This window comes from Solenopsis invicta, chromosome 2, assembly GCF_016802725.1.
Source record: "Solenopsis invicta isolate M01_SB chromosome 2, UNIL_Sinv_3.0, whole genome shotgun sequence".
NCBI classification, from domain to species: domain Eukaryota; kingdom Metazoa; phylum Arthropoda; class Insecta; order Hymenoptera; family Formicidae; genus Solenopsis; species Solenopsis invicta.
The window spans coordinates 6,483,221-6,501,510 of NC_052665.1; the positions used below are offsets into that span (position 1 = coordinate 6,483,221).

The 18,290-nt window shown below is 38.5% G+C and overlaps 2 protein-coding genes across 6 annotated transcripts in view; one reads left to right on the plus strand and one right to left on the minus strand.

Moving 5' to 3' along the window:
- Window positions 1-18,290, plus strand: part of LOC105200821 (zwei Ig domain protein zig-8) — a 308,484-nt gene that overhangs the window by 287,069 nt on the left and 3,125 nt on the right. For all 5 annotated transcript variants that reach the window (XM_011168567.3, XM_011168568.3, XM_011168569.3 and 2 more), the window contains 2 exons: window positions 7,107-7,234; window positions 18,099-18,267. In XM_011168567.3, coding sequence (XP_011166869.1) covers window positions 7,107-7,234; window positions 18,099-18,267 — 297 coding nt within the window. The remainder of the gene's footprint in view (window positions 1-7,106; window positions 7,235-18,098; window positions 18,268-18,290) is intronic.
- The window catches only part of LOC113002954, a 61,617-nt gene that overhangs the window by 3,320 nt on the left and 40,007 nt on the right, over window positions 1-18,290 (minus strand). The window contains exon 3 of the mRNA XM_026130179.2: window positions 3,747-3,810. Coding sequence (XP_025985964.1) covers window positions 3,747-3,810 — 64 coding nt within the window. The remainder of the gene's footprint in view (window positions 1-3,746; window positions 3,811-18,290) is intronic.

Genomic DNA, 18,290 nt, shown 5'->3' on the forward strand with positions numbered 1-18,290 from the left:
TCTCTGCATTTTGCTTACTCCCACTGTATGTATACAGTCCCTTTCCCTACGCTCGTGTCTCTATCTACCGACTCGACCTCGAATGGGCGACCGAGGAATAACCAGTTTACATTCCGTCGCCGTGACGCGTGAGAACGAGAGAAGAAGCCGACCCCGGGCGCCATTCCTCGATGATGGTATTCGACGGAGGTGTAACACGGTTTCGACGGACGCAACGGAAACACGGAGAGCGACATTTGGAGAGCTATCGAAAGTGCGGGTCCGACCCGGACTAGTCGAGGCGTTTCCCATTGGGGCGGAAGAAGAACGCGACGATTTGCATTTACCGTATTCCTCCCCCGAGCGTAGAATCAATTTACTCCCAGTGGGATGTACTAGAGCGACCCACTTTCGGCAAACATAGCCGGCATGAGTATCATAATTCGTGATGCGACTCCCTGTTTTTACCGACGAGTTTACTCGTAAGTTCGGTACGTTACAGCGCTTTGCTACATTACTCTTCTAAAATATTTCATTCGAGATTAGTAAATATCACAAGCAGTAGCATAATATATACGTCACTATTATCCATAATATACAGAGTAATTATACAATCTATTCCCACCCTCTATATTTCGGAAACGGCTCAACATTGCGCAAAATTATAAATATCTATTTGATCATTCCGAAAGATTACTCCGAAGAGGGTTGAAGGAGTAGAGTAGCTCCTCGAAATAATCGGACGTGTATTTCGCGATTTTTCATAATTTTGAATCATTTTCGAAACGTAGAGAATGGAAACGTACTTTATAGACATTCTATTTAAATCACTAAAAATGATAATCGATCGTGATAGTGACATTTTCGGAAGACCCAATTCAACTTCGTGAGTTTAATTCCAACTTTAATCGACGTGTTTACCGTATTTCTATCTGGATAGAGAGGAACATAAAACAGAGCCACAATCGCGAAATTACACCTCTCTAGACGTACTCTTTTGGAGAGATTGAAAAGCTCAGATTTCCAGAAAGAGGGCAACGAGATGGAGGACGCTACGAGAGAAGTTGCCGACGAGACGGTTGCGAGAATGACCGAACGTAAAGATTCATTTCGCAAATCAGATCAAGCTTAGTTCGTTCGTAGCGCGAGAAACAGATCTTCGTTTCCTACGGCGCTTTTCATTCGACTCGTCCACCGTGTGTCAACCGTGGTCGCTCGTTCTAGTCGATCGTGCGTTTCCCCGTTTCACTGTCTATTTGCATCGAGTTGCTGTATTCGGCAAACACATACATCACCGTGATCGGGTCGCTTAAACGCAATTTAGCATCTCGTCTCATGCGCGATCGTCCACCGTATTCGTAAAGCAGGAAGTGCACTGTATCCCTTAAGTTCGATGCAGTTCAATCAACGCTTACAAAGGATGATCGGTTTGAATTCACTGTTTCAACCCGCATTGATTCTTCCAATATTTTAAAACGTTCTTTGCGAAAGACTTACTTGTCGTAAGTTTAGCAACGTCCAACGAAAAAATAATGTATTATAATTTTGCGTTTCCCGATATTTATATAAATTTAAAAAGTTTAATACATAATATAAAATAAAAATTAAGTAAACTCGCTCGCTTGTTCGATAATTAACGAGGGAAGGAGAGAATAAAAATCCGCGAGAGAGACAAACATGTAAATCACATTCGGTTGCATTTATCTTAAGTTCGAAGTGAATGCGACGAGAAAAGTACGGGATTGAATCGATGCAACGGACAGTGTACCATTTGTTATCGCGTATAGCGCACGTTTTCCAAGACCGAGATGTAAACCGAACTGGATCGACCGGATCGAACTGACCGGATGCAGTTTGCACCTTGCTGAAACCGCAGCAGGAAGGAAGGAACGCGCATTCACGATTGTGCTTTATTTAGGTCAAGCATCGGGAGCGAGTGTATTCTACGCGCTCGACAAATACGGATTCTGAATGTGTAGCTCTCGCACGAATGACGCATATATTGGCGATGTATTCGATCGAATCGATCGATTGTAATAGGTAAATCGAGAAAGCGGATAAAGGTCTTACAGGTCCAATGTACCTTAGAAATACACTGCTAAATGCAAGCTCAAATTTTAGAGAGGATGAAAAACGTATTTAATTTAAGAAAAAAGAATCTATTAGAAAGAATTTGTTCTTTTTTCTCTATAAATTTGACTGTTCTTTTTTTTTGTACAAAGGAGTTTAATCGCGTAATTATTGGAAGCTTTAAAGCTATCGACAATTTAAATTCCTCGAAATCTTCTATTTAATTTTTGCAATTTTTCATGAAAAAGATATGTAATCATAACTCAATTATCGATTTTTTTTTTCACTTTTGTATTCTACAGGTATAGAATAGAATTGATTCTTTCTAATACATTATAGCTTTTCTGTAATTTTAGAATTCCATTCACGTTTATTCATCAGACCCATGAAACGTTATTACATTAATCCGAATCCAAAATGTCCCAATTTCAAACGCGTCGCACGAGAAGCAAAGACAAAATCGATTTCTCGAGACGATGCTCTTCGCGAATGCTTCTTGAACGACGCTTCAAGACGTCCAACTTATCCTAGTTTACATTTTACTCCCGTCGTCTATCGACATCTTTTATTCATCTGAGCACCCGTGTCGCAAAATCGCGTGACAAACTTCTTTAATAAAGTTTCAAATGAGAACGTTACGCGGGACATCGCCTTTTGCTCCCTCTTCTCCTCTTCCTCTCTCAAGTTACCCTATTATCGAAACGATTTCCACATACGAAATTTAAAAATATTTTTTTCTTTATTTATCAGTAATTATATATACTTGTATATTTAATGCGATTAAACAATTTTCACCTTTTGTTACAAAAATAAAAGGCGTTTTAATAATCAGACTACTAAATATAAAGATACAATTATCCTCTTATAAACAATTATTATGTCAATGCTGTATAAGCTAGCTCTATATACTTAAAAAAAAAAAGTCATTTACGATTTCTATGAAATTTTATTTTAAAGTGAATTCTATGCAATTAAGATTTTAATCAATCTTGATCAAAGTCTATATACAATCTTTAATTTTTTATTTTGCTCATGCCTGATGATTCCGAAACTTCAATTTTGATATTTTCCATATTTTCGGTGACATCCATTGCCTCTTCTCGCCGAGGTTCCACAGAATTTTCAAAGAGATTGATTTTAATTTTTATTAAAGATTATATCTAGATTATGATTTTGCATCATGATTAATTGATTAATTGATTAAATGATTTATGGTTACGTGTGTTAACGATTACTTAAAAATTAGCTAAAGAGTACAAAGTGTCCCTCGATCGACGATGGCCTCTTGTCAACCTTCTCGTCCAACTCTTTGAAAGAATACAAACAATGATTATGACTGGTTAAAGAAATGGCGATATCCCACTTCCTCTCCCCCCCCCTCCCTCTGACGTTATTAAACCTTTTGCATTTATTTAAAATATTTATTCGAGATCGTAAGATGAGGATGCGAGTGGATCGAGAATTTTGGAAACTCTTTGAAGGATTTGACCAAGCCTTGGAGGTTTATCGTCTGTCGAGGTCGGCTTTCATTCGCGGTTAACCAATATTAAAGCGTTTCACGTATATTCGTGATATCGATTAGTTCATAGGCGCCACTTTTACTATCCCTTTCCCTCCCTGATAAGCGATATTATCGACAGGGGAACAAATTCGAAGATTAGGAAAATGTACGTATACAAATGACTGAATTTATTTACCTTGGGAAACCCACGGACGCGAAGTGGAGCTGGGGAAGTGCAAATCCAATGTCCTTTCGGTATGCTGAAAATGATAATGAAATAGATAATAGTGTTAATTGTAGAAAAATATATAGAATTGATATAAATTTAAAAAAATGGAAAAATTATTAAATGGATATAAAAGTATGTGTGAGCGAAGTAATTTGGATTAATGAGATATACGAGTAAAAAAAAATGTATAAAAATATTAACCATATCATTGCGCATTTGAACAGTTGAAAATTTTAAAATAAATAGAAACATAAAGCATATATTGGACGAGCGAGCTTAGAGGTGGAAAAATAAAAGGAACAAGGGAAGAAGGAAGGCAGGCGACAAGGATGCGAAATATAACGAAGTGCCGTAGACTTAAAAATAAACGTCGGAAGGTTTTAAAGTCGAAATCCGGATTCAGAGAGAAATCCGGAAGAAAGAGCTTCGCGGCGTAGAGGAAGGAGAAAGCGCAAACGTAGGGACAAAGATAGAGGGAATGTCTCGGTACCGTTAACCACTCGGAAGGGGTTAACCGTCGTCCCCGGGTATCATCCGTTGCACAAAAGCCGTAAAGCACGCTGCCCGGTTATTTCGGTCAATCCTCGAGGAGGAGGAGGAGACCGCCCAGAAAATATTCACATCGATCTACCGGTTGACCTCTCTCTCTTTCTCTCTCTTCTCCTATTTCTCCCCCATAATACGTGCACACTCACACGTAGCGAGAACAGGCCGCCGTTGCCGCCGCACCGTTCGTCGTCGCAGTAACAGATACCGGATACTCTCTCTATATGAAGCGCCTCAAAGTGCTCTTTCGAAAGCAGGCACAGAGGCCAGGTCAACCGCATCGCTCTTCAACACCACAAAAGGACAGAAAACGGACCGTTCGCTCCTTCGTCTATCCGTCCGAACGTAAACTATAAATATCCAAACGCATGGACATTTTTGGTCGGCATTTTTCGGCATTATAAATAAATTCCCGATGTGTGTGTATGTGCACGCGTAATCGCGGCACAATTCACCCTCCGTGACGGACTATTATCGGACGAGCGCGGATGGTATAAAAGGGTAGCGGGCGTCCGATAGAGACTTCCGAGGATAATTCCTGCCCGCCGGGATCACTGCGTGTAATTCTGCATAATTCTCCCGACAGATGCGAGCCCCTGATTCAACTTCCCATAACGACCTCGTTGTGTATGTCTATTCCCTAGACGAGGGATAGTCGCTCGTTCTAAGCCACGACGCGCGGCGCGGCGCAATCTTGCCGCTTCGATTCCCGAATTTGAATTTCGAATGTGAACTTGGGGAGAAAATGAACAACAAGTTTATTGCGATCCTTTCCGATAGCGTATGACAGACTACGTTTGTACGAATATGCAAAAATTTTTATTGCGATTATATCACCTCTAACTAAAAATGTTAAAAGATGTTCCTGTAGGTGATGTGCATTTTCGAATCGTGAAAAAAAGCTATATGTGGGGCATTCTACGTGAAAGGGGTCCACCTGATTATATCAATTTCTAAAAATCTGAAAAAATTCTCAAAAATACTTCAATACATGTAGAATATTGCACCATGAAGTAAATTTTGGGATTAAGAGCAAATAAAAAAATAGTTGTGAAGTCTTTTCGTTTTATTGCGAAGTAAATAAGTCTAAAGAATATATTACTATTTTTTATTTTATAGTTATTTGTTAAAAATATATTATTTACATAATATTAAATAATTGACCAGTAAAAATTGATATTATCTAGCTTTTGGCTGAAAATATAATTTTGTAATGGAAAAAATATTCGTTTTCGAGAGGATCTCACTGCAAATCCAAAATTTGATTTATGATACAATATTCTACTATTGAAGTATTTTTTCAGATTTTAAAAAATGGATATAACTGTTTATTTTTTTATTTAAAACTAAAAACTTTATTTTTTCAATACTGTTAAATTTTTCTCACTAAAGTTAACGTTTTTATCTGAAAGTATGGAAAAAATCCTTAAAAAATCATGTCTCTAAAAATGTTTTAATTTTAGCTACAAACGTTAAAAAAAAGAAAAATTTCTTTTCTTAATTTAAACGATAGCCTTCAATATCTTTGATGCAAAGCCTGTAATACTTGTCTTTTTATCATCAACCTTATGTCCACTAACATGTTTTCATTATCATTGTAAAAATTTCAAACAATTTGTTTTTAGATGGACCCCTTTCACGTGAAATGTTCCATGCGTATTTTTAAGTCTATCGTAATACATCATAAATTGTTAATTACGTAAATATTATTAATAATTTAAAAATCGCAAAGGTGTTTACTGGAACAAAATGTACGAGCTATCAGAAAATAGACTTTGTTATCCAAACGCGGCGTTTATGGCAGGTTAGGTAAGTTCTTTCTCGCAGAATATTCGAGATAAAAAGATATAGAGAGGATTAGCTTTGTTGTTTTTATAGTGCGCTGACGGTAATGAATGTTGCCTTTTCGTTTTGCAAACACGTAGCTAGATCCTCTGTGATGATATGAATAATAAGATTCAGTATTACGACGTTTTGCGTTAAAAGGCAGAGCCCTATCCTGCCAGCGTCATTGTACTTTTTATAAGCTAACGCGTGGCTGAAGAATCGCAAAAAACAAGACGCGTCGAGCCAGGAGACATTTACATGAAAGAAACGTAAAATTCTGGGTCGCGACGGAATCTCATCTTTAAATCTTTAGATTTAATCCGATGCACGAGAGACCGAGTTGCCTTCTGCATGCGTCGGCATGCTAAATTGTCGCCCCGAAGCGCGACGTAACAAATATCTGTTATTTACATAAAGCACACATAAAGTCATGAGACGCGCGATACAGAATTCGGATTCTCAACTTTAATGCGGAGAAAAGTCGCGCGACGAAGGCGGCTCGACCGCCTGGCACTGAGAAATCATAACATATCGCTGAGAAGTATTCCGCGATAACTGTCTGACATTTGCATGAAATAAGGATTCTAAGCGTTAGACGTAACTCCGCGTACTCGGATTCGTGAATTTAATCCGAGCAAGAGTTACGCGCTCTCATTTGCTAAGGGAGAAAGAGAGAGAGAGAGAGAAAAACACGAAATATTTCTCCCTCTTACTCTCGTGTAATGTAATATTTAATTACACACCGTAACTTATTGCGGCACCTAACTGTTCTCTTCCGCTGGCAAAATAGTCCTGTTAATAAGTCACTTTTACATGTGAACATAGTCTGTTATACCTAAAAGTCCTATTCCTAGTCCTTCTTCCTGCTTCCCCTCTCTTTCGCATAAATGCACTCCCCATAGCCTGGGATAAAGAATTTCTCGTATTAAAAAAAATGACATTTATATTTTTCAGAGCCAAAAACCGAGATTCTGGGTGCGCCAGAGTTGTTCATCAATCGAGGTAGCACTATCAATCTCACATGCGTCGTCCTGCAGAGTCCAGAACCACCTGCCTATATTTTCTGGAATCACAACGATGCGGTAAGTTGGATTCTTTCTCCCGGTCCATTATTATTCTCGTCTCCATGGTAAGCCAGCGCCCCGCTATGAGAACCGATATTTGGGAAACACTTCGAGCTCAAGCACGAAGTTTACGCGCAACGAATAATGCGCAAACGACGCTGCAATATCACACGATTAGCGAGACCTAGATTTATTACCGACGCGCGCGATTCTGGCCAACGTTGACTTTGCGCACGGATAATTAATGATGATCCTACTTCCCGAGATATATTCTAATATCACGGAAGGCAACGCGTCGAATAAGTTTCTACCTCGCCGCCGCGAGATGAAATTTTCAGCACCGGCTGAAACTTCCGTCTTTCTTCGTCATGTTTATTGCGTACACAGTTGTTCGAGATTATTATTGTCGCTGCTACTGTCGTTGTTATTACATTCTGGAAAATTTTACGTCATTTACTTTCTACAAACGGCAATTTGAAAATACATGACTAACTTCGTGATTTATGTGCGTTTCAGATAAGAAAAACTTGCATTTTCTTCTAGAAAATTGACAAAATTATAATTCCAATTTTTAATTATAAGAACATTTCTTTGCGTGGAAAGATGGGAATTTTATTAATGTCTAGAAAAAAAGTTGATATATACAAAAAAAAGCACAGAAAATATTTTAGGACTAATTATAAAAATTTTAATGCAAAATAGAAAGTTTATATCTTGTTATATTTTAAATCATTTTTAAATTAAGTATAGAGGAAATGATAGAAATCTTATAAAACAAAGTAAAACTCGTTTGTAAAAAAGAAATAGATCACTCTTTCCATCTGTATAATTTCGAGAACCGATGACAATACGAATACCATAAATTCCGAATGGGTTATCTAAGATGAAATCTGCCTCTCGCGAATTTCGGCACAGGTAATAGCAACGAAGAGATGCGTGATAAATGGTCGTATAGGCATCAGCAAAGGTCGTTCCTAATTAGATACTTCGCGTGGAACTCCAGGAAGTCGAACAGTTCCGATTAGAGCACTGATAGGAGACGATAGGCACACTTAACCACCTGCTGTCATACAAGAATGTTGAGCAGCTTGAAATGTTTCCGTAGCTAACAATTAATCGAACGGTATTTGCATCTTTCGAGGCGAAGCACCTATCTTCTCTCATGAGTAATTTCGACTGAAATATTTTCATCAGAATCTCGATCAAAGAGAAAGGAAAAGAACAAACATAATATTTGCTAGTTTATGATTTAAAAAACACGCAGAATATTATATGTGTATAGGTACTTATTTATTTATTAAACTAACGAAAAACATGTTTTAAAAACTCGAATTTTTAGATTTTTAAAATGTGCTCTGCATAGATATGCAAATATTCTTCTTTGTAATCTTTTTTTTTTTCTAAAAAAAGAAATTTTCAAATATTTTTGTTTAAAATAACGCACTAGTGATATGAAAACAAAGTAGGGATTAATTATTAGACTAAAAAAAGATTTAATAACTTTGTAATATATATTTGTAACGAAATATCTTAAGGCATCCCTCATTGAAAACTTGGGATTTCTACGATATATCTTTGAAACTAGCTTTTAACGCGATAACAAAGTTTTTCTGGCGCGCGAATTAAGTATGTGAGCGCGCACAAAAGGGGATCATAAAACATTCCGACGGTGGGTGGCGGCGACTGTTTGCGAACGGCTGACCGGCCAATAAATTTTAATAATGTCCTGGTTGGTTGGCCCACCGCTAAATCGTGAGAGTCGCGGCAAAATTGGTAACGGCACTCAGGAGGTTCCATTAGGCGCATTAAGCCCTGACCGAGAGCTTTGGGACTCGCCTGGGTACGTAGAAACAACGTTCACTCGCGAGCCTTAAAGAGGACTCCGTCGTGCGTGACTAACGCGTGCAGCCTCGAAGGGTTCTGGACCGTAAATGAGCCGGATGGGATTCCCTAATTCCTCGGAATATCATTCCGTTAGTCCCTTCGTCCTCTCGCCTCTGAGCTGCGAGCTAAAGCATACAAGATATTGATAATACCCCGTGCGATTAACGAGACCCAGATTTATCAGCGTCGCACACGTAAGATAGGAGTAACGTTGACTTCGTGCATAGATAATTAATACGATAATCCTGCTTTCCGGGAATATTTCCTGTCGAGCTATCTTGGCAGAAACATCCCTTCGTACATGTAGACACGTCTCTTATCTTAGGATATCGACGGTGCATAGATGGAACAAATTCAAAAGCGTTATACTACATTGTGTTCCCTAATTGAAATAATATCGTTATCGAAATGGCTTTGCGCGAGAATCCTTTTACGAGTACACTTTCGTTTTATCTTGACTACTTTTCACTTTGCACTCGGAGGATTACGCGTGTGGATTTTCGCGCGAGAGCTTGCTTAGTCCAACGGACCGAGGTGCGTCTCTTGGATCATCCTCTTTAAATATTTCGTCAAGGCATTCGATACTTTTGGCAAAGAGACCTCACAGGAGATTGCACGAGGGGATTGCATGAGATGGATTAAAACCCTAGGTGAAATAGCCGCGCTAGTCATATCATCGGTAATCGCGCTCATAATGATTTATATGCTCGTGGAGGATGCTATGATCGCCTTCGAATGTGATAAAGCTGCTCCGATCGGTCGCTACGACCGATAAGGACCGAGAGGAACAACCTCCAGCAACCCTCAGCAACCCCCAAGAATCATCTCGAGGGAACTGACTGAAATTCTCCTCCAATAATAAAGTCGCCCCGATCGATCCACCGCGACGCGAAACATTTTCCGGCCGCAAGGAATCCACCGGAGCCACCCGGGCGCGTTTGCTTTTACGCTCCGATACACCTTATCCCTTTGATTTTGATTGAATTTCATGCCCGCGTCTGTTGCGGCGACCGCACCCCGAAGCAACGCGCCGTCGCTTGTCGATGCGCGCGACAAGCGATACGATATTGAAATACCTCCGTGTCTTAAAGATGTTCCTAAAGTATCTTAAAACACGCGAAAAATTATATTTTGACGTTACGCTCAAAATCAGTGACGAAAAAGATTCTTTGACAATTCTTAAAGCTCCTGACACCTCAGCTGAGAACTCTGCGTTGACGGTAGCGACATTCCGTCGCGGACAAAATTAGAACTAACAAACGTGAAACGTGACAGATTGACGATGAGATGTTGTCGTGCGTGTCATTTTGTTGTGTTTCATGGTGAAAATATGATTTGTCTCGTATTTATCAAATTCGTAAAAATGGAGATACCGCAAGTAAAGTTTCTTTGAATTTTATACATAAAAGCACATTTTTCAACTCCTTTCAATTCCTGTTTGAATAGGTGTCACACTTTACGTGCTTTTTACAATTATTTACTGACTGTTGAGCGAAAAAAAAAGTCTTTACCCATTTTTACAAGTGTTTTAAAGCCATCTAATTAATGGTTTTTAACCAAATTGTCTTTATTTACAAATTAGGCACGTTGGATAAGATTACGTGTCGTTTCACGCTTCTGACGTCACGACTTCAATATGGCCGCGGCGAGTAGATAGGAGCCTTAAAGGAAGTAAAGAAAAATTGATAGTTTCGTCGAAAATTTTATGTATCTGTAACATATGATTTCTTAATATTCCTAATCATAATAAAAATGCTTAATTATTATTGCACGTCGTGTATCAATTGTATACTATGATTAATCAATTTGTGTATAAGGCATTCTATGTGAAAGGGGTCCACCTAAAAATAAACTGTTTGGGATTTTTTAAATGATAATGAAAACATGTTAATGGACATGTTGTATAAGGTTGACGATAAAAAAATAATTTATATGCCTTGCATCAAAGATATTGAAGGCTATCGTTTAAATTAAGAAAAGAAATTTTTCTTTTTTTAACATTTGTAGCTAACATTTTTAGAAACTTGTTTTATTTAGGACTTTCAGATAAAAACGTTAACATTAATGAGAAAAATTTAATAGTATTGAAAAAATAATTTTTTTAGTTTTAAATAAAAAATGAACAATTATATGCATTTTTAACATCTGAAAAAATTCTCATAAATACTTCAATACATGTGGAATATCGTACTATAAAGCAAATTTTGGGATTACAATGGAATCCTCTTGAAAATATTTTTTCCAATACAAAATTATATTTTCAGCCAAAATTCTGGATAATATCACTTTTTATTGGTCAATTATTTAATACTACATAAATAATAAATTTTTAACAAATAAGTATAAAATAAAAAATAGTTGTGAAGTTTTTGCGTTTTATATTCTGTACACTTATTTATTTCGCAATAAAATGCTCGCGATATTCGTATTTAATTGTATTTATTTCTGGTTCTGTAGTACGCACATAAGTTTCATTCAGATCAGTCGAAAGTCAATTGATTTATCTCAAAGATATTCTATTACGAAATATTTAACAGAGTAACATATTCCATCTTATTTATTGTCGATCATGGAAGGCTGCCAAAAGTTGAGAGTGTGAGAAACCGATGCCGTTGCCAAATCAATTTCCGCGGTATTACGAGGGTAGGAATAAAAGCATGTTTTGCAGGTCTGCGGTTGCCGTTTTGTCTGATAAATGGCCACAGGCTATCGGAAGCGCGAGTGTTAAAATACTCGCGAACGAATTGCAATTATAATTTTAAATCAATATCGTGCAGGCCGTAGCCCGCATATATTTCTTTATCATTACCTTTATCCCCAATTTCGGACGCATAAAAGGATGACGTGATTTTCGATGGTACATAAACTTTCTCGTTTATCGTGTCAACTTTTCGAAACGGTCCGCGAAAAAGGCGTAAGCCGCGTTTCTAGACACGGAAGATTGCCCGATGTCGTCCAAACAGAGCCGTAAGGTGTGTAAGACAAACAGCAATAGATTTATGTACACTCGTAAAACTCGTTCTGTCCATCCGCAGCCATTCGCACAACACGTGGGCGTCTCATCTCCGTGCAAACATATCCGAATCTTTATTTCGTTTATTCAGGTACAAAATGAGAGAATCCCTTCGGGAGGACAAGCGCCGACCGCTTTTATTCGTAGCTGTTTTCATATATGTTACAACTCCGATGTCGAGTGCCAGCTGATGACGAAAAGTCAACAAGCACTTAACGAGTCATTGAGAACTCACTCGTGCTATATTCGTGCGTGATGCGCACCTCTAACGGGATATTTTTTCTAGTTTTTTTTTTTTGTTTTTATCGCTAAATAGATTCCTCTTACGCAACGATTTTGAAGGAATGAGAGACACGAGATAATTGACGGTTTAAAAAAGAAACGGTACGTCTTATCGCGATACGCTAGACGCTTTACATAATAATCGCCGTTAGTTAACGATTATTTAAAGCTCGTTTTCGACATTGTACACGACGCAAAAACTAAAAATCGCGTTTCAATTGGCAAAGAATTTGAAATTTTCTCGCAGTTCTTCTCGCGAAATAACATCGGTGGACAGACATTAATTATATAGAAACCGCGATTGCGTGGCTTCAAACGTTCTCTACGAGAAATCGACAGACTACACACACTGCCCAGCTCAGAAATAACGAACTTATTATTTCAACGCGAATGTGAAGAGTCGAGCATAAAATTTGAATAAATGAAAGAATAATACGTTGCTGACCTTATTTGTGGCAATGCACGGTCCCGCTTTCCCATAAATCTTTATTCGACCCACATGGAGATCCGTATTTTACTACCTGTGTCACTTATCGTCATTAGGCTGCTATAATATTTACATAATTGTTACATTCAAGTAATATTGCAAAATATACTAAAAGGGAATGGGACAATTAATAATGAGATTTCTATGAAATTTCTGCTCCTCGCTGTACGCGAGTACTTAAATAGATAAGATTTCGTCCTTGGAGTGCTCGGTGGAATAAGACGACGTAATTTTCCGGCATAAGGAAACCTAAAGTAAAATTAGGGTGAGGGATAAACGCTGAGTGTGTTGCGAGGTAAACGCAGACTCGTGTAATTTTCCGAGATACAGGCGAACGAGGGCGCGCACAGAGGCGTATACCTTCGGGGCGCCGAAAAGTATCTCCGGTATCCTACATAGTAGAGATTCTTGCTGTTGCCCAACGAATATCGAATGATACGCCTAATCGGATGGAACGATCCAGGTTGCATTCGATTAAACGGGGACGTTTCGGTCGGTCGACAGTGAAACTCACGTCACTTCGGGCGCGGTATTGAATATACCTCACGGTAAACACGTCAAGATCTCGGGGATGCGGCAACGGCATTACGACGATACCATACCGCAGAACGCGGTACGTATGTCGGTCGCGTCGCTTTTCGGTAACATTTCGCATTTGCCGCGCTTGACGTGCAGCTGGATGCTCGCCACCATCTCGAGGAACAATGAAATCCTCAAATAACAGCCGATTTCAACGTAACAAGTAGCAACTTTATTTCTCGGCGCGCGGCGCGGCGTGAAGAGATTCGCCTGAGAGAGTACCGGATTGAAGGTTGAATTTATCAAAGCAAACGAAATGGCGAATGGTGACGCGAGAAACGGCGAGAAGATAAATAGAGATATCGCTGAAAAATAAATGTTCATTGAATCATAATTTCAAGAGAGAGAGAGAGAGAGAGAGAGAGAGAGAGAGATTTAATTCTTATATGGCCTATTCTTGTCGGAATTGGAAATGTTCAGAGAGGCAAAACTAGTTACGATATATGTCGTGTGAAATGAAGCGTAGATTCACACGTAATATAACTGAGGAAGAGTGTGTGCAAAGAAAATTAAATCTAGTTGCAAATCAGGATCTAGAATAAATCAGTGACAATTTCGAAAACCAATCGTAACTTTTTTTAAAGCAATGCAAAAAGGTCGGTTGCGATATTATACGAATTGTCGCTGATTCATTTCGTTTCACATCTGTGCAATGCCTGCGAACGACATCGTCGTATTGTAATTTTGTTTAATCCACTTGTATTTTATACGCAGAAATATATATTTAAATTCATAATCTGCCTATGTCAATCGATTTATTAATGTATTAGCAAATTAATATTTTGTGCAAATTCATTAAAAACTCATACGTTTGCGCAATATGCGGCTACGAGTGTAATATGACTAGCGCATTCAACCGCTTTGTTAATAATTTCGAGACATTTTCAGCAGTCGTATAACGATAATCTACGCTATTCGATAAAGCGATTGATTTTGTCCTTTTGCCAATTTTCTACCACACGATGTACACTCGCCGCGATAAGAACTAACGGTAACGAAAGCAGACTATTAAAGCGCTAAATTAAAATGACAGAATTTGATAAATGAAGGATAAATGGAATAAGATAAGAGGAAAAATATACAAACATCACGATGGAAGGGTAAAAATACGGCGTCATAGCGGAGTGCGGAACGAAGGGTGCTGTTATCGGGATGCGCGAGGAGCGAAGGCTGATAAGACAAAAGTAAACTAAACCGTAAAGAAGCGGAAGGGAGGAAAATCATTCCAACGGGCCCAAGATGTTCCGTTGGAGTCATCCGACAATCCTGTGAAACGTCCGATTTTCAGTAAGAGTATGTAATGAGGTTGACGAAATTCCTCTTCCCCCTTCCCCCTCATCACCAATTGTCTCCTTAGCCAGTCGTACAAACTTCTACATACGTCTTTAAAACTTGAGAAAATTACGGGAATGCTAAGACGCACTAAAATTATCTGACTCGCTGAGCTGCATTCTCTCATTCTGCTGATAATATCAAATAAAGTCGTAATGAATTTATGAATTGAATGAATGTGCGCCAGCTAATCATTCTTAATTTCTTGTGAAATTTTCTATATAATTCCTATAATCGTGGCCTTTTTACATTTTGAAATTCTTTAAATAAATAAGTAAGAAGCTGTGCTAGATTATTACATTTTAATTAAATATTTAACGGGAACGAGAGTCGTCATTATAATCTTTTTGTTTCACAACCTCAATTCGTGTAATTTTATTCACTTTAAAAAGTTGGAAATTACGTTAACACATTAACACATATTAATAATTTAATGTGTCAATGTGTTATAATTAGAAATTATGTAAAACGTAATTCAACTTAAATAATAATTAAAATGTATTTGTAAAAGATAATTAAAATAATTGTCTTTTATGAGAAAGTGAAAAAGAGAAATATCATAATGAACGTTTTGTAACTGACAGAACAAAAAATGTAAATATTCAATTTAAACGTAACGTTCATGTATTCCAGATCGATTTACAGTCACGAGAGTTAATCGGTGAGTAATTGGTCGCTGTTTTAATTCAATCGTCAATGCAGAGTCAGCACTTTATACGATTAATGAACTGAAAATTGGATATTATTTATCCATCCTGATGATCGAGTAGAATTAAATAAAAATCAATTCAATTCGAAACATCGCTCGCCCGAGTAATTACAAGAACATCGTTTACAATAATAATTCACGCGTATCGCGAATGTGAGTAACGTAGAAAACTTCAACGCGGGCGCATGGAATATTCAATACATATATTCATACATCGCAAAATATTTCAAGATATGACCACGATCATCGGTTTATCGTTCGCGTATCTTACGAGAACGTTACAAGCTGTCTACGTCGGATGGATCGTAAAAGTTTAACGAATTCTTGAAACCCAAGTTTCCGTTTGTGTTAGGTAAATTTCAGAAATACAAGTTTGTCGGCGTTGTTTAATTTTGTGCTTGTGTACGAGCAACTGAAGGGACGGACGCCCTTCGAAACACTACTTTGCGAGTTACCGGCGGATTGTAAAAACCCAACGTCGAGCCCCGGTGTTTCATAGGATAAGGAAAGTTCAACTCTGCAGAGAAGCGGCAGAAGAGCGCGCGCGTTGTCTGAGAGTATGAGTGCCGAGAGCGGCATTATTGCGCCTCGTATATATCGTATACGGCCGGATTAACTATGGACTTTTGAACGAAAGTTTCGCATATTATTCTGCGTTAGACCGCAACGCGCGGTTTAGATAACGGAACGGAAGGAAGCAGCGCGGTGCTTATCAAACTCGCGGCGGCGCGGCGCGGCGCGCGGCCACTAACTTTCGTCCGATTAATCGCCCGCTTCGAGACTGCGGGGACGATGGGGATAAACAGCTCAGGCTAAACCGATATATATTCTTATCCCCGATATATATATATATATATTGTTCGATCCGCCGCGCACTAAAACACAGCAATCGGGAAAGATTAAATTATCTCTTGCGATACAACTTTTTATATTTGCTGCACACTTGATGAAAGAATTAAGCTTGAAAAAAGCGTTTCGTTCTTCTCAGAACGAAGCAATTACGGCTTACATGCAATCATTTAGATTTGCCCTTTTGCGAATGAAAGAAACCTGAGCCTACAATATAATATCAGAACTGGTTGCAGTTACTGGTGGTTACTGGAGGTTACTGACTGCAGGTTACTGGTTGCCAAGTAAATAATGGTGAAGCAAAACCGAGACCGTTTAACGTAACTTTTCCATATTACGCGTTTATTAATACATATACTAATACACAATAATTATCTATTTTAATTGTATTATTTATGATAAGAATTTTAGATTCTTCTTATTTATTGCATTATAAAGAAAACATATTTTAACAAAATTGTTCAATTTGATGTATTGGAGAAACTAGAGTTTCCTATATATAAAATATATATACGGCGTACGAGAGAATTGAACTAATGATTATTGATTATTTATTTGGAATTTCTTTTTTTATCGAGATAATTTTAAGAAAACATGAGGTCCGAATTTTTTAACAGCAAAACACATTCAAGAAGCAAATATCCAACAACACGTTGTCAAGAACGAAGCTGTACGATTCTCAATCCCTTAAGAAGGCTTACGTGCCTCTTAGACGGAGACGTACTGTCGTAAGGTTCCAGCTGCGGATTATTTATTTAAAAATCCTTTTCGGTTCTCGCAACGTTTTTCGCTTTTTATTCCTTTCATTCGCGTATACCGAACGTTGGATTCTGCCAACTTCGCGTTAAAGCGACACTCGTAAGCGTTGTCAAGTGGAACAGACATAGGATAAACACGACGTTCGTCGGGGTCTTGAGATGAGTGCACTACTAGCATTTAGTCTAGCAGTTGCATCCAATTTTCCAGCGTAAATGCGCAAGGCTTAAATAACGATCGTGAAATATTTTCATTATCCTAATGGTCCAAGTTATATTTTTTACGCGCAAGAAAAATTTATCTTTTATTAAACAACGAAATGTAAGTTAAACTTTTATAACGAAAAAAAATGCGTGCCGAGTGTTTTACTTTTGACGAGAGATAATTTCTTTTTTCATTTTCTTCAATATATATTTCCCATGTACAATATATGAAGATAAAAATGCACGCTTATATTTCAAGAAAATGGACGCAACTCAACCAATAACTCGACGAGTTAATTAAAAATGATAGAAAATTAAACAATAAGTAGAGATCCGCCAGAGAAAATTGTCCGTAGCTGGAATAATATTTATCTTAGAAAATATCCTCGGGGCATAAGTCGCCGGCGAAGTAATTTGCACCGAACGTCGAACCTTCCTCTCGTATCACCGGACGTCCCGGGGTACCGTACTTTACAACCTCTTTCCGATCGTCGATCTTGTAGAACGCGCTAAGAATTCTCGTTAAGAGAGAGAAACCTCGTATTTTTTCCACCCTCTCTCCCGCGTACTCTCCGCGAACCGAAAGGGAGTCCTTCGACGGGCTTATCTTCGCGCCTGTCTTCTTCATAGCCAATACCCATCGGGGCCGCCCAATAAAAACTGTATCCAACGTTGGCCAGCCAGTTTCTCATTCGCCCAGTTCCATCCTCGCCGCGCGCGACTTTTCTCCTTCAACCCGAGAGACGACGTCACCTTGTCTCAGCATGATCGTCCGATCTCTGTTCCAGATAATCAGCTACGACTCGAGCAGAGGCGGCGTTTCCGTGGTCACGGAGAAGGGTGACAGCACGACGAGTTTCCTCCTGGTGCAAGAAGCGAAGCCGTCGGACTCGGGACGGTACACTTGTAACCCCAGTAATGCTCAACCAAAATCGATCACCGTACACGTACTCAACGGTGAGTAATCGATGATACCGGGA